The 22,689-nt window shown below is 42.6% G+C and overlaps 8 protein-coding genes across 8 annotated transcripts; 2 read left to right on the top strand and 6 right to left on the bottom strand.

Annotated features, from left to right (window-relative positions):
- Positions 1 to 305: 305 nt before the first annotated feature.
- On the bottom strand, positions 306 to 989 carry EAF01_005010 (uncharacterized protein; the record flags this gene model as incomplete). The annotated part of the gene is made up of 1 exon (XM_038913265.1): positions 306 to 989. The coding sequence occupies one exon, from the start codon at positions 987 to 989 to the stop codon at positions 306 to 308; it is 684 nt and encodes a 227-aa protein (XP_038771351.1).
- A 2,299-nt stretch (positions 990 to 3,288) lies between these two features.
- On the bottom strand, positions 3,289 to 4,702 carry EAF01_005009 (uncharacterized protein; the record flags this gene model as incomplete). Its single annotated transcript, XM_038913264.1, has 3 exons — positions 3,289 to 3,864; positions 3,921 to 4,347; positions 4,443 to 4,702. 3 exons carry the CDS (start codon positions 4,700 to 4,702, stop codon positions 3,289 to 3,291), a joined length of 1,263 nt encoding a protein of 420 aa, XP_038771350.1.
- Positions 4,703 to 5,864: 1,162 nt separating this feature from the next.
- EAF01_005008 (uncharacterized protein) lies at positions 5,865 to 7,481 on the bottom strand (the record flags this gene model as incomplete). The annotated part of the gene is made up of 3 exons (XM_038913263.1): positions 5,865 to 7,241; positions 7,297 to 7,401; positions 7,464 to 7,481. The coding sequence occupies 3 exons, from the start codon at positions 7,479 to 7,481 to the stop codon at positions 5,865 to 5,867; spliced, it is 1,500 nt and encodes a 499-aa protein (XP_038771349.1).
- Positions 7,482 to 9,013: 1,532 nt separating this feature from the next.
- EAF01_005007 (uncharacterized protein) lies at positions 9,014 to 11,166 on the bottom strand (the record flags this gene model as incomplete). Its single annotated transcript, XM_038913262.1, has 7 exons — positions 9,014 to 9,270; positions 9,382 to 9,684; positions 9,754 to 9,892; positions 9,948 to 10,096; positions 10,184 to 10,293; positions 10,390 to 10,586; positions 10,789 to 11,166. The coding sequence occupies 7 exons, from the start codon at positions 11,164 to 11,166 to the stop codon at positions 9,014 to 9,016; spliced, it is 1,533 nt and encodes a 510-aa protein (XP_038771348.1).
- A 659-nt stretch (positions 11,167 to 11,825) lies between these two features.
- EAF01_005006 (uncharacterized protein) lies at positions 11,826 to 13,957 on the bottom strand (the record flags this gene model as incomplete). Its single annotated transcript, XM_038913261.1, has 3 exons — positions 11,826 to 13,219; positions 13,275 to 13,687; positions 13,734 to 13,957. The coding sequence occupies 3 exons, from the start codon at positions 13,955 to 13,957 to the stop codon at positions 11,826 to 11,828; spliced, it is 2,031 nt and encodes a 676-aa protein (XP_038771347.1).
- A 1,491-nt stretch (positions 13,958 to 15,448) lies between these two features.
- Positions 15,449 to 17,370, top strand: EAF01_005005 (uncharacterized protein; the record flags this gene model as incomplete). Its single annotated transcript, XM_038913260.1, has 5 exons — positions 15,449 to 16,377; positions 16,439 to 16,465; positions 16,542 to 16,748; positions 16,810 to 17,080; positions 17,200 to 17,370. The coding sequence occupies 5 exons, from the start codon at positions 15,449 to 15,451 to the stop codon at positions 17,368 to 17,370; spliced, it is 1,605 nt and encodes a 534-aa protein (XP_038771346.1).
- Positions 17,371 to 18,610: 1,240 nt separating this feature from the next.
- On the top strand, positions 18,611 to 19,717 carry EAF01_005004 (uncharacterized protein; the record flags this gene model as incomplete). Its single annotated transcript, XM_038913259.1, has 1 exon — positions 18,611 to 19,717. One exon carries the CDS (start codon positions 18,611 to 18,613, stop codon positions 19,715 to 19,717), a length of 1,107 nt encoding a protein of 368 aa, XP_038771345.1.
- An 856-nt stretch (positions 19,718 to 20,573) lies between these two features.
- EAF01_005003 (uncharacterized protein) lies at positions 20,574 to 22,410 on the bottom strand (the record flags this gene model as incomplete). Its single annotated transcript, XM_038913258.1, has 2 exons — positions 20,574 to 21,215; positions 21,271 to 22,410. 2 exons carry the CDS (start codon positions 22,408 to 22,410, stop codon positions 20,574 to 20,576), a joined length of 1,782 nt encoding a protein of 593 aa, XP_038771344.1.
- Between the last annotated feature and the right edge of the window lie 279 nt (positions 22,411 to 22,689).

Here is a 22,689-nt window from a genome sequence, read left to right as displayed (position 1 = left end):
CCCGAAGCTGCTTGTCAGTGTCTGTCACCTTCACAACTGCATGACATAAATTGAAGCATTCAAAGACTTTTTTGTGCAACCCGATTACTATTGCCACTGCTACAATACACAAGATCATTGGAGCCAGAGTGCACAATAACTACACAGTTGGATAAATAAACGCCTTCCCCCATAATACTAACAGTATTCGATGTAGATCTTTGTCAATACATCGTAGGTATCAATTCCACTTTGTGATCCCATCTCCTAAGCTCTAAAACCCAATTCGCCTCACTTGTCTCATTTCGTCTCGTGCCATATACTCGTTAATAACCACTCGCGATAGGGATTGTAGTATCATTATCATAACTACACACAGCCTCGCTCTCATCATCAACGACCGCATGACCCGTCGCCTGAATCCCAGATGTAGCATTATCCATTCTAGGAAAAGGAAACCGGACATGTTCGTCCAGCAAGCGAGGGCGAAAAATTGATGCATCAGTAGGGCTTCCATGACCCTTCTCGATACAGTCATCGCTTACTCTCTGACTGCAAGTTTTGAATTCACAACCTGTGATGCATCGTCCGCATCTTCTAGTAATGCGAGTGCGCATGCTGGAAGTAGGGAACTGGTGCATGTATGTTCCTAGATGCGGGGTCGTGGTGTAGGGAGCGACGGCTGCTATGCTGTCGAAGAAATCGGGTGGGGAGGGTAACAAAGGAGTGGTGTGACTAGATGTTAGGGATGATAGTGTCGATAAGGAAGGAGCCGTTTGTTGAGTAGCTGACTCTGTGTTGCGAGAGAAAGGGGTTTCGGGCGGAGGTGTCATGGTTTTCCCGCTGGTCTTTGTTTTGTCCGAAGAGCGTTGAGTCGCAGCGATACTGGCGGTGGGAGTAGCGATCTGCGTTTCGTGATTGGATGAGGTCGCGGGTGAAGTCTTCAGAATTTCACCGTCAATTGTCGCTTTATCCAAAGGACTTTGAGACGGTTTGGGAGTTTGGTCCATCTTAGCTGGGACTTTTGGAGGGTTTTGGGGATGGAAAGGGTGTGGGAAAAAAAATTTATAGCCTTGAAAATAAAATAAATATGTAGATCTGTTCAAGAAACGAGGAATAGAATAGAAATATAAGCTTGAGAAGTGAAGAAAGATTCAGATGCAAGTATATTGTTAAGGGAACGGTGTCTATACCTACAAGAATTTTTTTATGATAATTAATGAGTTCGAGAAGCGAGATCGACATGTCATTATGGCGCACGCTAGACAGGTAACTAAATGGAGTGACCTGGAGATCAATATATACTAATCAGAACTCAATTCTCGCGATACTGTATCTGGAATAAAGTTCATGATTCTATCAAACTTAGCACAGTGTCAATCGAGTAAATGAGCTAAAAGTGCTACTGATGAGTACAAGCTAAGTCAGCTGTTCAATACGATGGAGAAGTTTGTGGAGACTACGATTTTGAAAGGTTCTGATAGGTTTTAAAGGGCTCTGGTAGGCTCTGATCGGGTCTGAACAGTCTAACCTGATAATTCGAGAATCGGGAAAGAGGAAGGTACGAGTGAGCTAATCAGAAGCATAAGTATCTACAGCTGTTTTTCAAGAAAGGTAGGTGCGACCGATCATATTATGATATAGCTAGTGACAAAGTAGCTGCGGTTAAGAGATCCATCTAATCGGTTTATTGAGGAGACTTGAAAGAATGGAATCTATAGCGATGACGCATCGACGATGAAGTCCAGAACCCAACATAGCTAGAGAGATTCGATGATTACGTGATTCTGACATATGAACATATCTCTGAAACCTTATGTTCCAGTCTAGGTTGGTAGATCCCATGATTTTAAGTTTAGTTCTATAGTGTATATTCGAACATCAGGCTCAGAACTCTAGTAGTATGGGGCTGATCGTTTGAACTTGGCATGTCATGTGATTCATTAGCTCATTGCATATCTTGATTAGAGAGGAGATGGTTATAGTCAGAGGTTTTCCAGATGCTTATTTCCTAATGGGCTTTATACGGAGAAGAGTAATAAAGGAGAGGTGCAAAACTACATGTTAGGGTATCGACGTAACGAACCAAGAGGCTGTCAAAAACCTTAAACTTGTGCTGAAATTTCAGTCTCCACTCTAATATCTCGATCATACTAGTACTACTATTACGCATTCCAAAATATAGGAAAATGTAAGCGCACTTTTAATAAATAGTTACAATCAGGGTATTAATCGGGGTGTTAATCAGGGTATTCATGCACGAAATCATAGACATCGCTAAACTAACGATAACGTGATTTTGTGGGATTGATACCATGCGTCAACACGGACTAATTTTCAGTAGCTGCTGCAACGAAGGTGGAGATCACTAAGGCAGACTAACCCCTACAGACTCGTCTAAATGCTGTATGACGATAGGTAGCTTTGTTTTCGTTCAACAATGTGGTTATATTTTTTTAAAAAAACTAACTATAATACTGGTAGGTGGTAATATATGACCCGTCAATTTTCCCCTTATAGATGAGGATCGATCCTACTGGTATGAAGCCTAGACATTCAAGAAGCTATGTGATTGAAAAGTTCGCGAACAGCTTCTAAGGTAATATCTTCCAGTAAATTTGGATTCAGCGGCCAACGGCCCATGTGGCTGCTGTGTGAAGAGGCTGAGAGGAAGTACAGGAAGTGGCTGAAAACACAATGAGAACGAGGTAGGTCCGCATATTATAAAGATAAAATCAGCTAATTCTGCATGATCTCCCAACTACATGTAATCACAATGAACTTTTATCATGACTGTGTGTACAAGCAAAATTCTCTTTGATTGCGTTGGAATGCAACAAAAGAGTAATTATGACTAGAATGTTCCGCATGCACTTCATTTGTATGACCACCATGCAAGAACCAGGTATATTTAAGAGCCAGGAAATTCATGACGCGTGTTACGAGCGGAATTTCCGGTTCCATGAGTGGTGGTAATTTGATCTTCTCGAGTATGCAAACTAGAGGTAAAGCAAAACTTAAAGTATACCGATTGAGGAAAGACAGAGTGGTGCCTAGTGAAAAGAAGAAGTTCGATCGTGAGACTATCACGTCGATAAGTTGCATTACCACAGATTCTATGCGAGAGTTATGATGAGAACTGCGATTAAGAGTCTCGCTCATGATAGTAAGGTTCATGAAGCCAGACGTCGAAAAATGTGGAGCATTGAGAGAGCATTGAAAAAAACCGCAAAAGCATACATGACTTGTGTTTAACATTGTCTAGATCTACTTATCTAGACTCACTCGAGACTCTGAAATGAGTTTCTTCTAATTCTTCATCTCACAGGTCATGATAAATGGTGCTGTGATTCCCCCAAGGTACAATTTTCCCTTCTTGACGTCATGGACAGCGGCTGTTGCTGCTGTCAAAATCGTTCCGTCATCTTCCACCATAGTTTCAACAATATAACCCTCCTCGCTCTTACCAAGATCCTTCCCTTCTCTTACTCCCTCTTTGATCAAACGATCGAAATCAGACCCTCTTCTTCGAATTCTTACGACTGCCGCAGGGACCTGGATTGATTGATCATCCAAATATTGAACCCATTTAAAAGCTTGTGGAATTGATGCAGCTATGATATCGCCATTCTCATCAACACTCATGTTATCAATTGGGTATGGTGCTTGCAACGTATCCTGTTTCAATAGAGTCTTCTCGTCGGTAAGCGAGAAGATGTGTATTTCGTGCAATGATGTATTTGGTACATATATCAGTCCATCGCGCCCTGTAACTAATCCATTTGGACCAGTAAGACCAGTAGAGATGAGTAAGTTGCAGTGATTCGAACGTGAATCACAGTGTCCAATACTTCCACCCCCAAGGAGAACATCTAAATGGCGCCGCTGCAGTTTTTGTGAGCTCATCGTCAAACCATTATGGAAAGTTTGGTGGAACTTACAAATCCGACCTTCGCGCTGTGATCATTGGTGAACAAAAAATCATCATCATTGACCCAGGCCACCTGGTTGGGAGTTTGGATTGCAGGGTCTGAGTATGTCTTTATGTGTTTCATTGAAACACTTCCAACTTGGGTATGAAATAGTTCTATGGTGGAATTTGCGCCCACGGTCACAGCATCAAGTGCGGCGCCGGTTAGAGGATCAATTGGAGGTCGATGGTTGATGAGCAGAATACGTAAAGTATCGGTCTTTGGATCTGGACGGATGTCAAAGCCATGTAGGTTGAAAGTACCATCTCCATTGTTGCCAGAGAAATTTTCGGTTGTCATCCACTGAAAACGAGATTCCAAAGATCCGTCTCCTCGGGTGTCCAGAATTCCAATTCTATCTGCTACACCTCGTCCAGAGATGTTGAGACGGTCGGCACTGTGGTAGGTTTGGTGAATCAGCTAAACGATTTCACGCGAGTGATGTGAAGAAAAAATCCATGGACAAAGTATGCAGCCTAGGAAAGTACGAACGCGGGAAGCCACTGCAAACGACTTTGGACATCGGAGCAGGCCATATATAGGTATCCAGTGTCATAATGGAGCCATAAATCTTCACAACCTTCAAGGCCGAGATTATCAATCCTTTCACAAGTTGCGTTGAATGCACCAATCGTCGAAACGGAACGTCCAACACCTAATACCTCAAATATAATGTGTTTGAAAAGGAATTGATATAAGATGGCGATGAGCGCAACAAAGATGCCGCCTCCGTAGGCTAGAGATCTCGCCATTCTTGTGGAAGATAGCTTCGTGAATCGCAGTAAAGAGAATAAGTTGAGCAATGAAGGGAGGGTGATATAGATTGATGCTACATCACTTATCATCCGAAGATGCCAGGAATTCTCCCTCCACTCCTGTTTAATTTTTGTTGTCATTGTCGTGTTCTATTTGTGGAACCTCGGCTTGGCAATAGCCATTCCATGTCTTCTGATTGCTAATCCCACCCGGTTACATCTATTGCCTAGGTATCTCTGCTATCTTTCCCCACGATTCTGAGAATTGAGTTGTCGAGTGGAGTCGGGAAGTAAAATCTTTGGGGACCTCGGAAAGACTCAAAGTTGCGCGATGAATTGCAGTAATATTCAACTGTTTGTGGAGGGCCAAGTTGATATTGAAGTGGCTTCATCTGCATTAACCTTCATGTCGTCTTGCAGCCACAATCGTGCAGGTTAGAAGGGAGGAAGAAAACAACATCACGAGCGGAACAAACCAGTGATTATTTGTTCCTGCCCTCCTTCCATCGTCGTCGTCGTCGTCGTTTCCTTTAACAGGTAGGTATTTAGGTTACCTACACATGCACGCTACGCAGGTCAAGTGGTCTGTGCGTAATAATTCTTATCACTTCCTTCTTCTCTCACTAACCTACCTACCTACCTACCTACCTACCTATCTACCTATTTATTTATCAGGAAATTGCAACTTCAAGTGAAATTCTTCTAAAAGTTCAAAGTTACACCTCACTCACTCTTCACATCTTCAACATTCACATCATCAGATTGGAATCAACTTCAATCTCAGCATCCTTATTTATATATTAAACATTAGTTACTCTCGAGTCTCAGACCACGATAACGCCATCTCCCATTAACACGCCTCGCAAATCATTCATCCTCCAGGGACGAAAAGGAAAAAGAATATACTTCATGCAAACTCAGAAATCAATACGGTAAAAACGGCCAAATGAAAGATATAATAAAACACCAGCCCACTCAAAGCAATCTCCTCATTCACACCCAGCATCTCCCCATTCAGCAAGCAAAAGAAACCGGAAAATCCAATCCATAATTACACCAATGATCAACATCGGTCATGTTGGACACCTCAACCCATTAATATTAACTCCATCCGGTAACTTTAAGACAGAAGAAGAAAAAAAACTCCCCATTCATACTTCTAGCATTCTCTCTCAGCGGCGACTTCCGTGAGCTTCAATTGACACAAATCTCGATATCTTGATTTTCCTTCCGCAGTAAAGTGAAACGAATTGGGTGGATAGTTAGCTGGGTTCACCGGTCTGTTCTCTTGAATTGCGGTCACAATGTTGCTCTTCCAAGTGATGGAGGTTTCACCGGAAGCAAACCGGTCGCTGATCCATCCCTCTCCAAGATATGGGCCTAGGCCTTTCATCTTGTGGAATTTGAGTATACGATGGTGATGTCCGCTAGGAAACTTGGCACTGTAGCGTATCTCATCAGACAATGCTTCATTCGTCAGAATCTCGATTTGTGTCGTGCGGCAGCACTCATTCTGAATTACACGCTGAAAGTGGTGATGTCCAGTCCAGACAATGGCGAGTTGCTGTAGTTTGGGCATTGCCGCCAAAACTTGGCAGTATTGCCAATTGTTGCGATCATTATTGAACCACTTCTCTGCTAGCAAGTAGTCCACGGCAAGCTTCTGAAGTCGATCACCAGCTGTGGAGAAGAAGAGGTCCTTCAAAAATTGGTAGCCAAAGTCTTCGCGCCAAGTGTTGTCACCAACCTCCAAAGCATCGCTGTAGATACGGAAATGGCTGGAGTTGATGAATACGGTGTCTCGATCGAAGTTGATGTAGCACTTGAAGTTTGTTGTTGCAGCTTCAGGACCAACAAAGTCTAACGGAAGACCCAGAAGAGCTTGTCTATCGTCATACATCTTCTTGTCTCGTTTCCAAGAATTCGCAACGGACAATGGACTGTAACGTTTCAATCCTCGTTCCCTAGCTACTTGGCAGATGCTAAGGATTGCTGGATTCTTAGCATCAGTAGACGCATAAACTATCATCCAATTTGCGCAACGCTTGGTGATGTGGACTTCAATGATACGATCTTCTTCCATAGAAAAATCCCATATCATACATTGAACTTCGAGGGGTAATTCTGAAAACTTTCGGAAGCGGCATCCATCTTCAGAAGAGGAGCCATTCTTTGTTGGATCCTCCAACATTAACTTTTCTTGATCGCGAGATGTACAGTGATGCTCGATGGATTCTAGGCTGTGCTTGCATGACTGTTCAGGGCTGGTTTCAAGTATCTCCTCCTCTGAAATGGACTTGATATATGGTGATGTCATGGTTGCTGCGTCAACTGGACCAAGAATCTTGTTGAGCAATATTGGGGATATCGTTTTGAAATCCAAAGTGACAACAATGTGATTGCTGACGGCTATCGTTGGCAGTTTCGCAGTTAATTCATCAAAGGTTTGGCGAGACAACTTTAAAGCTGAAACTTTCTTGGCTCTTGTGTTGATACTAGTATGTGAAAATGAAAGAGTAGTTCTCTTGGTGCAACTCTGTGGAGAATACGTCAGGAACGCACAGAGGAAGAGACTGTTAGATTATGCTTACCTTTTTTTCAACAAAAGAAATTGCTGGCTTGGTTTTCATGTCTGCGTGGATTGGAGAGCTTCTTAGCATTTTTGAGGCAAGCAACGGGGCCAGCCCGTTGTGTAGCTATGGGAATATATTAGTATGATATTCTGCAGGAGACTCAGTTCTAGAGTGTATTCTCTTACCATTCTTGTGCACGACATAGTGTCGGAGTTGTTAAAATTATGACTGTATGAAAGATTCGAAAGTGTATAAAAATTGGGGAAGAAGAATTCAAAAAGAGGAAGTTGGAGCTTAAGTACCTCTTTTAAAGCTATGAATATTTAATCTAGCTGGCAATTCACCTCGCGTCGGGTGTTCACGTGTCTTTGTTTTGATCTCATCTCAACTCGAGACTTTAGTGGTGAATTGGACCGATATGGGTTGTTTCATATTGGATGTGTCAAGGTCTTTTTCTTTGACATATCTATAGGCTTCCTGTCTTGTATACCTCATCCTTAGATTTATTTTCAACGAGTTGATCAACCAGAGGATCAAGTTGATCAAGCTCATATAATGGAGAGAAAGTCCTGCACTGATGAAACATATATTCAATATTTCTTTATATTTCATTTAAAGTTGACTCATTAATGAGCAGATATACATTTACTTCTGCTTAGCCTGAACAAAAGTTCTCTTTTCCAGGTTTGCAAGGAGTCTTACATTCGCCCTTTTGAAATAACAGCTTGAAGTTTTCCTGTAGCTTTACATAATTTTAGGCAGCAAGAGCATTGCCATGGTTACTATATCTACTTTATACTGTCAAGCTTTGCTGTTTATCTGTCTTTAACATCCTCACCATAGGCAACCAGGGCTCTCGGGTATTCATCGGTTATCGTCTATTGAGCTGACATTTGTATTTTCCGGTCACTGACATACATCAAACATAAATACAAAGATAAATGCTGAGAAGCTGATGTGAATGATTAACTACCAGGCACGAAGAGTAGCTTAACTTCCAATCTAAAGTCTCTCTGATCAAGTAAGCATTTTTGGTTGATTACTGTTAGACCAGACGTCAGAATTCAAAAGTTTAGAGTTCGTCTGTTTTTCGTGTCTCTTGAATACTGAACACTAAACACTGAAACTAAATTTCAAAAATATCTTGATGATAGACTACAAGAGATTCACTCCTCCTTTCTCGCTCAACCAGTTAAATGAAAGTAAAGCCAAAGAAGAAGCGAAAGCCGAAGCCCGAGATGAAATCAACAGTGAATCATCAGAATGAGCAGATTTGGTTCGTTTTCTGTTGATCTGAGTGGTCGAGAGACAACCTTGACGTCTACTTCACTTTCTTTACTTGTGGGAAATGATGCTCTCATGATACGTTACCAACGTCAAGATAGTGATTGGTAGGATTGGGGGCTTTTCTATTGTTATACAATACATAGCCTTCGGGAACCTTGGGTTTCATGACCAGCCACCATCTTTTTCTTAGGCTGTGCAATGAATTGGATTTATGAGGTCATGAGTGTGAATTCACTTTTTGAGGTTGGGGATTCTTTGGAGGCAGTGCTGAGATTTTAAACAATTCTTTGATTTTTGATGTCCTCATATTTCAGATCTATGACCTCAACTCTTTTTCCAACCTATTTCTCTATCTCTATTCAAATTTATTACGTTCTATCAACTTTATACTTTAGTCTTCCCTCTTTCCTCTCTCGTCTATTGTTTCTTTCTCCCCCACTTAACCCATCTATTTCTTTGTCCTCCCATAAGCCTCTCTTGGTAAGAACTGCACCGCAATAACCAATCCTATCGCAACCAATATTTCAAATACCCAGATGAAATATCCCCAGAGAATCTGATGCGTAACGCCATATGCGAAGATGATAGTGAAGAGAGCGGGGACAAAGGCGCGGGTACCGCTCGTGACGGCGAGTGCGATACTATTGAGGGTGCCGAGAGTTTCGGAAGAGGGTGCAATGTCATTCAGGGCTAGTTGGCCACATGCTAGAGGAGGGGGGTTGTTAGTTTGGATGGAGAGGATTGGGGGTGTAAGAGTGGGGAGATGGGTGGGAGATCTAGAAGTAGAGTAGTAGGTAAGAGAGGGGAAAGACATACTAAACGCCATACTGACTCCAACCCCCATCGACATACTGGTTGGATACACGACCCAAAACGTCGTTTCCCATCCCATGCGTAATAGAAAGTTTGCAAAAGGACAGAAAGCGAAGAGGAAAGGCCAAAAGAAAGCGCATGCGCGCAGGATACCAACGGTACCGACGCGTTTGTGCAAGGGAGGGAATACGACGATCATCCAGAAAGCTTGCGAGAAACCTGCAAGGGCTATGAAGAGAGAGATGCGGAAGGGTGAGAAACCTAGACCGCCGAGCGAGATAGGGGTGAACCAGAATACAGATAGTACTATTTGCGGGAGGAGGAGGTTAGCAATGGAGGGGGAAAGAGATAGGCGAGGAAATAAGTGACACGAACCGGATGTGTAAATTGTACTCATTAGATTTACATGGCACGAAATGTAGATACATCTCGCTACGCCGGGGAATTTTAAAAGTTCGCTCATAGTCATCCCATCGCGCGCTCCTACTTTCTGATACTTTTTCTTGCCTAAAGTCTGGATACTAATTAGTGACTTGGACTTTCTACCACAGTCTTGATGAACCGCTCACCTCTTTAATATAGAACGCCGCCACCAACGTTGAGCTCAACGCGAACAACCCCGTACAAATCGTCGGAAGCGCAAAGGGAAATTCCTCGAAAAACTTTACCCCGCCAAAAATAGACGGATACTGCTTTGCGGGTTCGGACATGGCGCCACCTGGATGGAGAATGTTAGTTTTTGGTTCGAATTCCCACGTATCTGTCTAGGCACTTTAGATACTTGAAATAGGTTAGCTTCACGTACCAATCAACGGACCCATCAGGATCCCCAGATTGCCCGCTACGGAAAAATAACTAAAGGCTCTCGCTTGGGTTTTCTTGGTGCTGTTTTCCGAGATCATGGTTCGGATTGTGCTTTTACCTATCGGTCAGTCAGGACTCCCAGATACATGACGAGATTTAATGAAAGGACGAAAACGAAAGACGAATGACAAAATCAAAGAAACTCACACGATGGTCCCCGCGAACAGTCCAGCAATACATCGAAAAATGATTAATTGTCCAATGCTCCTACCGAACCCAAAGATGCCTGTTGCGAAGGAGATACCGAGGAGCGAAGTGATCATGATGGGTTTGCGGCCGAATTTGTCGGAGGCCCGGCCCCAGTGGACCATGAGGATCATTTCGGTGATGGAGAAGAGGGATTCCTGGGTTGGGGGTTAGTTTTTTTTGGTTTGTTGTAGAGTATATGGTATATCCATGACGCTCTTCTCTCCGTTTTGCACCCATCCTAATTCTCTCTCCCTCCCCTTTTCCCCTTCCCATCCTCCCTACCTCTATCCCCCCCTCAAAAAACAACAGAACAAACCAAATCCAATTCCCCCCTCAAACAAACCAAAAAAAACTCACAATCAACCCCGAATAAAACCCCACCTCTCCCATCCCAATCCCCCCAATCTCCCACAACATCTGATTGAGAAAGGCAAAGACGGAAAAAAACGCCACCGGTTCGACTAATCGGATGTAGCAGAGTCCGAGAATCTGTCCCAGGGGGAGTGGTGTTTCGTCTTCTTCTTCTCCGTTATCTTCTCCATTTCCATTTTCCTCATTATTATCTTCTTCATTGACTTCTGCATCTCGACTCGAGTTCTCCGCACCATATGACCCAGTCCCAACATCTCGATAAACCTGCGATCCCGTGATCAACGCATCGCGAACCTTAGTCGGTTCGGTGGGAGGCGCGAGGAGGGGTTCGCGTTCATTTCGGAGGGGGGTGTGAGGGGACATGATGTGAGATGGATAAATGAATGAACGTCTCCTTATTGTCCTCGGTTTGTTTTACTACGAGGATAAATAGAGATGTAATTCAATTGTTGAATACCTAGGTGTATAGATTTAAATAAAAAAGAGAAAGGTCAAGATGTTCCACCCCTACTCCTCGCTTATGTAATACGATGCTTATCTGATCTGAAAGACATGGGATCTGGTGGATGGGTTAATTAGGATTGTGTTAGCGCTGATGTGGTGCTTGCTTTCTGCTAGGTAAGCGCTAGGTACTAGTAAGTTAGGGGTTTTCGCTGTTTACCTACGTATCACATTTTAATTCCGTCAGAGTCGATGAGAATAATTGCTTGTAAATATACTTACTCTGTCGTGTGTTTTCTTTTTGTTTTGATGGTGATATCATTGACCTAGGTAGATCTACGATAGATGTTTTCTAGAAAAAGATATTCATACTTCTATTGAAGGACAAGCAATTAAACTGGTTCTCTAGGAGTAACATCGATCGACAGTAGAGAGGTACAACAACCATGATATTGTGATGGAGACAGAGATCCAATCTTAATTGGTAACACAGAATCGTCTTCAAGCATAGTCTAGGTCAAAAGTCTTTGACATTTTCATTGTACTGGCTTATGGCCACTCCTAACATATTAATACTGCATTCAAAAAGGTCCGTCGCTATCGGGACAAGCATAACCCAATGTTGCACTTCCACTTCTCAAATAACAAACTTTCTGCTTCGCACAAGCTTCTGTACTACAGCTTTCCGTCATTGCGGAACTTTTGGTTTCCAGGAAATTATAGACTTCTACTAAAGTGTTGTTTGCTAACATATCCTCTGTCACTCCATGCCAGAAAGCGCCATCCAGAGGAGCATTAACGGGCCAAGTAGTATTTGGATCATATACTTGACGCGTATCGTACTCGAGTTCCCATGTTGGTGTTGTCCAGGAGTTAGCGTTGGACATATTGGCGAAGTAAGTTTGAGAATTAATAACTGAGAAAGTCGAAGCATCGACCTGAAGATCAACCCATCCAGCGTTGAGTCCGGTAAGAGGGGTAATAGAAGGCCCTATGTATGCAACTTGAATAGGGTTGTTGTAATCCACCAACGTGGTATTACGAATGACCGACGATGTGTTGCTGGAAATTGTCGAGTTGGGTAGGAAATCATAGTAGATCATGAGCTGATCCTCGTGTGTGTGACCAAAGAATATTCCCGCGATGGTCAATGGAGAGAACCGAGCAACGATACTGTAGAACAAGGCTGTGGGGTTGGGAAGCGCATTTGTACCATCATATCCCGGAAGAACATGTCCGATGATCCAGACGCGTTGATTAATATCCTCCGATTTTTGAAGCTCGTTGGCAAGGAATGTAAGAATTCCAGAAGTGTCTGGATTTGTCATGTTGAAGAAGTTGAAGATGTTGGCCGTATACCAGAAGTCTGTATTGATAGAGATAATCTTTAAACCTTGAGATGTGACCGTGGCATATGCACCATAGTGATTTGATGCATACTGGGCTGCTTCACTATCAATCCATCCATTGTTCAGCCACAAGCTGGACAATAAATTATAATTCCATGAAAACACATTGGATTGTCCCGTGGAGTTGTTGATAGAATTGGGAGTATTCAGAGCCTCCGGTAGAGAATCATGGTTTCCTAAGGTCGCATAGATGGGACTGTTCTTCATTTGAGCCTTAAAAGTTTGGTAGGTGACCGTCTCTTCATACTCTACATAGGCTCGACTTATTTGGTCGTCATTATCGTGGCTTACAATATCACCAGTAAATATTGTAAATGCTACATCAGACCTGTTGATAAATTGGTCCATAGTTGAAAAGGCAGAGAGAGCCAAGTCAGGAGGGGAATCGCAATAGAAGTATCCAAAACGAGACGCAGGCGTAGATGGGTTGTCACCCGTCGTATCGAGGTCAGTGTTAGTTGAATATGGTCTGCAGCACAAATACTGAGAGCAATTAGCCTCACTGCCAATATCATATCGTGAGTCTAAATGCCAATCAGAGAGATGTAGAACATCTATAGTTTGGTCTATTGTGACGTCAGAATTAGTTTACTCATAGTCAATTAAGGTGTTGGGACTTACTAGATGGCGAAGGAGCCGTTGTTTTGTTTGCTGGTTTAGGTTTAAAATATGCAGATTCATCGATAGGAATTGTCGCGGGTATACTGCAAGTATCCCATACATAAAAACAGTAACCTTGCATATCATCGGTCGCCATGCTCATTTTTGCAAATAGTTGAGCAAGATACGGACCAGTTCCACCAATTCCGGAGTACTCTTCATAACAGGTCTGGGCGTAGATACTGTCATGGACCTTCGGAAACGTTTCACAGGCACGAATAAGAAGATTCACAATCGTCTCAACAGGTTGCATGATAGCTGCAAGATGCATGACTTCTGTACTGGCAATGCATTTTGCGCAGTCGGTCGTGAGTCCATTTCCGTTAACAATTCCTTGAATCTCATTGAAGATGTTATCTTCAATTTCTTGCTTACTAGTGGTTGTTAGTTTTGCAACACGAGAGGAATGAATAATAATACCTTAAAATAGGCAATGGTACTGGGAGAGGAGACGTTTCATTGTAAGAAGGTACGGGACCAGTGCCATTGTAGTGAAGGATGGGACCTCCAGCATTTAGAATGGTATTTGTGAGCGTCTTGTTCAATGCTTGAGGACTCGACGGGACGGATCGTCGCTTGTGACCTTTGTGTGCTGATGTGACGGACAGTAGCGATAGCGCAGTCAAAGCTACCGGGAAATGCATTTTTAGATGCAAAACAGATTAACTAGTGTGAGATGGGAGTATATCAAGAAACATGTGGGAAGGGAAATGCACGATACTTATCCGATTAGATTCCAACCTACCATTCCATGATAACCACTTCAACTACGCACGTGGCTTTGATTGTATTGGTCAACCAATCCCTAGATTGTGACTTGTGAAGTAGGTAGTCGTCACTCATGCAGCTTCCAACGGCTGGGACCACGTATTGGGAAGGTGGTTCCTGACAGAAAGCTTCATTTTCGTGAACTGATTTGAGATTCCTGCATCTTCCCCGCAAATTCGGAGACATCCACGCTGCAAAATAAGTATCGGAGCAGAAGTCAACAGTCCAGACCCAAGCGATTCGCCTATTCTAACATGCACGTTGATCGTCAGAGGGGTGAGATTGGTTTATTTGGATATATCCCGGAAACCCGATCGAATGGGAATTAGGTAGCGATAATGTGAGATTGAGAGATTGAGAGACCCGGACGTTCCACTCACTTATTACTTGCCAATCGAGTCAATAGAAATGTATGGCGGTGAGCGGATCGGCAGAAACCTCAAAAGTTCTAGCTGATCGGGGCCAGTCGACTGGGCAGGTGAGTGTTACAACCACCCACCACCATGATAGCCTCGAGATAGCTTATCTGATTGATTGCTCGTATAAGCATTGTGAAGCATTGCCAGGTTGTGATAGGCTTACCGGCAAAAGACAAGAAGATCTCTTCTTATTAATGAGTTATATATTAAAGGAGTGGAAAGTTTTCAGTGTCTATTATAACCTTACCTTGCCTTTGACATCTCATTGCTGTAAGTCTGTGACTGAAAATCGGTAGTATAATTATGTATCCCTCCATCAGCTCCTTGGAACGGAACGGTGAAGATGTCTAAAGTCTCGCTTCGGAAAATACAAAAGCAATCATAATTAACCTTACCGAGTACAATAATGGTTTACACAAATTTGAGCGTATTTATATGTATTTATATGTATTTATACATCCTCGGTAGGTTAACCTTACCAACCTGCTCTGAAAGCAATCAATCTAAACAACGAGGACAACCAAAATGTGCCATCATCAAAGAGAGCGATACTTATCACTGATTCATAGGAAGAACCAGCGAAATCAATGAAAAGTCTTTATTCGTATAGGCAAGAACCTTGGAGCTGAGGCAAAGTGCAAAGTGCAAAGTAAGTTCTCAATGTCTGGGTTGGAATTAGAAAATTCGTGGGGAAAGTGTAATTGAAATCATGACGTCGACGAGTCAAATGCCAATGCTACACATCAACGAAACCAACCATACTACGAGTAATTATACTGTGCGTCAAAGATCACATATTTCGGTCCTTTTATTACTGTCGATCCATCATTCTCTTGTTTTGTTAATCATAATCTCTTAATTAAAGAATCGACCCAATCTGCAAAAGAAAAATCTCTCTTACCTTGCTGTCATATCGATTTCCACCCTGCCCCGCCACTCCGATTCACAATGGCCTCCTCCGGTCAAAGAAAACATGTAGTGATAATTGGAGCTGGAGCGGCAGGAATGTCATGTGCCGCCACTCTTGCCCAGCATCCAGATAAATTCAAAGTGACCATAATCGAAAGAATGGGTGTAACCGGAGGCCAAGCAACCTCCATAGCCCTTGACAAAGAGAAATTTGGCACCGATTGGATGAACGATGGGGTCCAAGGTGGTTCACCAATTTTCAAACATACTTGCCACTTCTTCAAACAATATGGCCACGAAGCCCAAGGCGTCAAACTTCAAGTCGCATTTGGGAAAGGCGAAGATGGGTTCTGGACAAATTGTTTCCCTAGTCCTCTTGTCGAACGCTTCTCGAGCGATATCAAGAAATTCGGCAAGGTGTTGAAGATTATCAAGTGGTTGATGCCTGCGATGGGGGTAATACCTATTCGAATCATGCTCAAGATGTTCTTTTTCAGCAAGGACTTTGGAGATAAGATGGTGTATCCTCTCATTGCTCTATTTCTCGGTACCGGTAACCAAACTGCCAATGTATCGTGCGCGATCTTGGAGCGTTTGTTTGATGACAAGAACATGAAGCTCTGGGACTATGATCCAGATACACTTCTTCCAAACTTACCCCAAATGTTGACATTCCCTAATCTTCATAACTTTTATGAAGATTGGAGAAAAGATCTCGAATCAAAAGGTGTAGATATACGTCTCAACACTGATGTCACGGAGATTATTCAACGTAATGAAAAAGGGGTTGTGATGACCACGAGACAGTTTAATCCTGATGCAAATGATAGAAAGGGGGAACACACGGGGCCAAATTCCAAATCTGAAACATTTGATGAATTGGTAATGTGTGTATTAGCTGATGATGCACTCAAAATCCTTGGGAAAACTGCCACTTTTAAGGAGAAACTCGTGCTTGGAGGAGCCAGGTAAATTATTACCCTTATATCGCGGGCGTTGTAAACGTTCATAAGCTAACCATCTTATTAGATTCTACGATGACATAACAGTTACCCAGTAAGATTTTCCCTCTCCCTTTTTCTTTTCATCTCTTCCTCACACATACTCCCATGAAGATACTAACAAGTTTCAGCTCCGACCATGAATACTTCCGCAAACATTACGAAACTGAATTCGACCCCTCCCTCTGCGCTGATCCTAAATCTCAGGCCCAAAAAGACCAAATTGCCTTCTCAAAAGGTGAACGACGTGGTGTTGATAATGAACCTAGTGGTTTTCGACCCATGTATTACACCAAATCCTACGCACACGACCCTAAAAAAATCGAAATGTCTTTTGAGTACGCTCTTCCCCTTTCCCCTTCTACCTTTACCTTCAGAAAAACTAACGCCCCTCTCCAGCTGCACAAACTATCAACATCAATTCCGTCAGGATCATGATGCAGAAACTGCACCCGTTCCATATGATCGTCATGTCTTTCAATCTATTTTCCTCGATGCCTCGAACCGCGACCATTGGACGATTGATGAAATTTCTCTAGATAAAGTGATTGAGAAAAAATGGTGGCATCAACTTGGTCATCGCTGGCAACATTATGCTAGGGTTGTACCTGGAATGATGTTTATCAATGGAAAGAATCAAACCTGGTTTGCGGGAAGTTGGACGCTCGTGGTATGTTTCTCTTTCCTCGCCTATGATTCTCATTTTGTATCTCCCCTTTAAAGGAGTTTAACTCTGGACTGGGAAAAGATAGATATCAAGCAAAAATCGCAACCCTAACAAATCATCAGAACATGCACGAATTAGCCCTGGTATCAGGAATCGCAGCCGCCTATCGACTCGGAGCCGACTACGTGAAATTCGATGATTTTGCAGAGGAGTTCTTTGGTAATTATATGCTTGTATCCCATGGATTTAGATATAAAGCGGAAGAAAAGAGGAGGAAGCAGAAGACTCAGTAGATGATAGTGATGAATTTTGTACATATTGTAAGATTATCTAGCTACTGATAGTAATGTTTACTTGTTGTTTGATCCTGCTTTGAGAATTTTGAAAGAAAAAATATGTATGGATTTGGTATGATCCAGGATTTTGAATCTTGTTATTCGAGATGAAGATACGGATGATAGATAATAGCATTGTGTATCGATGGTTTTGGACCTTCCGACTTGTGATTTGAAATTTGAAATTTGGCATTGCGTCCATTCTTCACATTCATGTAAGATGCGACAGACAACATCAGTTGTCTTCCTTCCTTCCACCCACAAAACAGTACGCTTCCCCAAACCTCAACTACTACCTGATACACACCTTAGTTTCCATTCAGCATCCCAAATTCCACTCAGGACACCTTAGCTCAACCTCAACCCAAACCCAACTTCTACATGAACCTACTATCTCATTCCCGAACGCTCACACCAAATCTCATCTTTGCTCATACACACCCATTCATCCATCTCCTTATTCAGACTTAATCCAACAGAACCTAGCTCATCCCAATTCTACAAGTTATATCTCTTATGTCCATGTCAATTGTAGATGAGTAGCTTCATATTCAAAATCGAGGGGTGGTGGGGTGTTGAGATGGTATTTTATTTGCAGAATGGTGATGATGATGATGATATAATAAATTTCAATATTGAATCTCGAAATTCGAAATTTATGTTAATAGAATGAAATAGAATAGAAGTAAAATATACATCCCAACACCAAATTAAGTAAGGATGAGGGGAAATATCACTCTAATCATTCTATTCTAATGATGTATGTAGGTAGGTACTCAAGAATCAAGAAGAAGAAGATGATCCGCACACTATATTTTTATCTCAAGCTTGAATTAACTTGCAATAGTATAAACTAGTTTTCAATCAGAGAAACGGTGCGAAAGATCAAGAAGCCATCTAGTTAAGCGATGAGGCTTAAGGAGAAACCACAAACTTGGAAAAATCAATGATCTACAAAGACTAAACGTCGATCGGAACAAGAAATAGTCTGGTGCTCACGATCCAGTCCTAAACTATAAATTAGTGTCAATTATTTCCCAATACTTAATTGAAAGATCACAGCTTCCCACCTTTAAATACTGCGATATTGTCACTTGATTCTTCCGAACACTCAATTCCAATTTTTTCCGAACAAGTAAAGATAGAAATATTAATTTCCTAGAAATCATGCCCGCCAAGCTACCCGATCGCACGAAGGATGAAGGAAATCAGGAAAAAAAGAAAAGCAATCGAATCTTACAGTACTACAACAACCCAATGGCCCGCCAATGCACAAGTTTTGCGAGAGGCTCTGAGAGAGATGGATGAGCAGCAAGAGAAGGTGGAGCAAATTGAGCGAGATCTTTCTACTGAAATACCGATGAGCGAAATTCACTCTCGTAGGAGGGCATGGTATAGGAGAAAGATCGCATATGTAGATGCAATACAAGATTCACTACTGGGACGGAAACGAAAAGCCAAATCTACCAAATCTGAGAAGGAAACACGCTTGAAGAAAGCTCATCAGGCACATACGGACCTTATGCTACAACTTTGTGTGAAAGAGAAGAAGAGATCCAGTACTCAGCAAACTGAATTTCGAAATCGTTTGATAGATTTCTATGGAGTGAAACGGCAGGGGCTCGATGAAGAAGAGATCTGGTGCGTTGTGAGTCACTCATGGGGCAAGTCAAGCCAATTTGTGGCTGCGCATATCATACCAGCAAAATTGCAAGATGCTCAAATGAAACACATCTTTGGGGATGAGGCGAGCGACGAGTTGTTCTCCGTCAAGAATGGTCTAATGTTAGAAAAGCAGATCGAAACATGTTTCGATAACCTCCAACTAGCGGTTGTCCCGTGCTTAACGGACCCAAGTTCTTGGGAGTTGAGAGTCTTGGACAAACATCTTCTAAAAACAGTTCACTGGTTTACAAGCACTCGTTTTGAGAAGCTTCACGGAAGAAAGTTAGCGTTTCTGAACGAAAATCGCCCTCGGAAACGTTATCTTTACTATCACTGGCTAGTTTGCATGTCTGTAGCTGGTCAAAAGAAGATGAATATGCCGAGGATCAAGGAGGAGAGAGAAAGATTCACTGAATGTTGGGGTACTCCTGGACGATACTTGCGCGAAGAAATGATAGCAGCGCTTATAGGGTACGTTGGGCACAAGATTCCTACCGAGAAACGTCTCAAACAGGATAAGAATGAGGACAGCTGTGAGGAGGACGAAGAGGACGAGGACGAAGAGGAAGATAGCGACGAGGATACTGATGGCAGTGAGGAGGAGGATAGTGGTGTGGATGAGGATAGTAGCGAGAATTAGGACACCATTATTCACCATAGCTCAATATCAAATAATGGATTTCACACACTTAATAAGAAAACATCGGGATATCGATTATGTGATCATAATTTGTGCTGCCGTCGATCTTTTGACAACGAGGTGGCAATACACTCTATAGTAACCAAAGTCTAGCGGTGCCCTATTGGCATACTGTCAAAAAATCGGTAACAAGACTAGCTCAGCTCATACTAGGCTTCACTCCGCCGATGTCCGTAGATCAGAGCGGCTTGATCAATATCCAGCAAGCATTTTGGTAAGATGCTTCTGATTGACATCAATCCGCCCAGACAAGGGATCAACCATTTTCTTCTCACCTCCAATGACTACCAGACCAGATCTTCTCGAATTTCTGGCCCCGTGGTTCCACTACATTTAAAGTGATATATGTGGATAAGGTTTCATACTGTCAGGTTTACAAAGAGCTCGAAAAATTCCACATTGCCATTTCGAACTGAAACCGACTAGGTATATTCCTATCTAGTCCCAGGTTAAACCCGAAGGTGACTTTCAGGTTTTGCAGGTGCCACATATAAAAGTGCATGGTGACAGCAGCTATAAAATATGCGATTTGAAATGCGATCATGTAGCTCATAGAATAGTGCTAACAGCACTAAGCAATGTCTTAGAGAGGCCCCGTATGTTTGAAGGTCCTGTCCTTTTGATAAATGTCTGCAATGACAATCAAGTTATCTTTACAACGCTACTTCCTGTCAGAAGGTAATCTCAAGGACTGGAGGATGATTTCTTGCATCAAAATGTGGTAGTTAATCGCGCGGAGCCCCTTAGTAGAAGTGATATCCAACTCATCACTGAGAATTTTGAGCTTCCTCCTCGTTCAACGTCGCCCTGTCTCTTTTCGTAACCTCCCAGCAGCAGTTGATGGAGCAGGCTCAGGCCATAAGGATACAGCATCTTCCATTTCCTCCAAAAATGTCGTGCTGTTATGAATTGAAGTACCTCCCAATACCACTCTAACACCAGGCGAAGAAGCATTTATTTGAGATATGCACTTTGCCTCTTCAAAAGTGGCTCCGCCAATGATGAAAATTACAATATCTTGAGGCTTATCTCGAGTTGTTCCCCCACCTTCAACGAAAGGATACTGTTGATCGCGCAACTTTCCTTTGATTAGATCTTGAAGTGTTAGCTCGAGTCGTGGTGAATGTTGCGTATAGACATTTTCTACGCCCTTTAGCCCCTTAAATCGGTCCCGAGCCCCAGAAAATATGTTTGAAGATTCGAACATATCGGTAATACCTCCTGTCGATTGGTTCAGTTGCAAAGAAGAATGGTAAATGAGAAGCTTAGCTACGAGATCGATGCGTCTTTGAGGAACGTTTCCGGCTGCGCCAAGGAGATCGACAAGAATCGGTAATGCATTTGACGGGTGTTTCTCGTATCTAAGCGAGTACAGGGCAACCAATCTCAGCTTGTTGTCGGGAGTAACAGTGGGAGACTGAATTAGTCTCTGTACATTCTACAATGCTTGTTAGTAAATGGGAGGTAGCGTCAAACGAGAGCTGCTAACTTACTTTTAGATCACTGGCATGAGCATCGTTGCACGCCAAGCTCTGCTCGACTTCACTGACTTCCAATAAATTATCTGAACCAACCATTCTACTTAACTCACCAACCAGGGTGACATGTTTACTGACGTTGCCAGAAAGTTTGCGAAATTCGGGGTATTCTTCGATGAAGCGCTTCATATCAGCTATTGATTCAATATTCGAGCTATTTTTGGTTCTTGATTGATACTGCTCGACATAATCTTTGATATTGCCACCGAGATCACCAAAGTTGAGATACATATTCTTCTTGAAGAATGGATCCTGGTCTTGCGACAAGACGACTTCTTTCAACTCGGGACGAATTTCTGGTACCTCGCTGAGGTCAACCCGCCCATTCTTTATACCAAGAAGTTCGTGAACCATAGCTTGATATGTCCACTGTGTTAAAAGTGGTGTTATAGGGTCGTCCCGTCGATCTAAAATTAACAGAATTGGAGGAGTATCCACTTTCCTGAAGTCAAATAATTGATCTTCCTGAGCAATGTGATATCGTACTTCCGTAGCCAACTTCTTTGCGAGCAAACTGTTCTTTTCGTATCGAATGAGAGGCTTCTTCTTTAACGATAGCAATACCGCGATGAGCCCTTCGGTTGTACGTTGTAATGCATCTGGATTCCACATGTCTGGATTTGAACTCCATATTCGTTGCTTCGGAAACCCGAGATCAAATGTGAATAGGTCTGGATTTACTACAATATAATCTGCAAAGTGCTCTTGAACTAGCTTGACCACTTCATGATCATCTGCTTCTGCCAATCGCTCCAGGGATGACTTCTTCACAACATTACTGAAGTACACATTGTATTCACCGTATTTGGGATCGCGGAATTCGTCAATTAGGAATTGTATAGACTCTGCCGACGGTCGAACGAAACACAAACATTTCAGATGGCGCATTTTCTCCCTATTTTGGTTGTCCAATCGATCGATGAGGTATACTTCATGGTTCAAAAGCGCAGATTGTGTAATCGCAGTAGAGACAATGGACACGGTATCACTATCCAGTAATAAGACCTTCATCTTCGCAGATGGCGTCCCAGAAGCTCCGTCTCCTGCAGACACCATCTTCGAGATATACCCCGATACAGCTTGAACGACATCCATGGTGTTTCTTATTTGGAACTCAAGGTCGAATAGCTTGGAGGGTTTAATGTCGAGGGCGCATAAGCATGTCTTGTTTTGTATTGTTTCGCCGTACAAATTGTAGATTGTCGAAGTATGAAGAAACTGTATAGATCGCCGTAGTCTTCTACTGAAACAAGGCTTCGAATAATAATAAGGGGAGGTGATTTGCATGTACGAAGTAGCTCTATTTGCTCGTAAGTGTTAATCGGTCAAGCTAGGACAAGGCGGAGGAAGCAAGGCTCGGGAGCAAGGCACGAC

Source organism: Botrytis porri, assembly GCF_014898465.1.
Source record: "Botrytis porri strain MUCL 3234 chromosome Unknown BPOR_006, whole genome shotgun sequence".
NCBI lineage: Eukaryota > Fungi > Ascomycota > Leotiomycetes > Helotiales > Sclerotiniaceae > Botrytis > Botrytis porri.
This window is presented reverse-complemented; position numbering and strand designations above follow the sequence as displayed.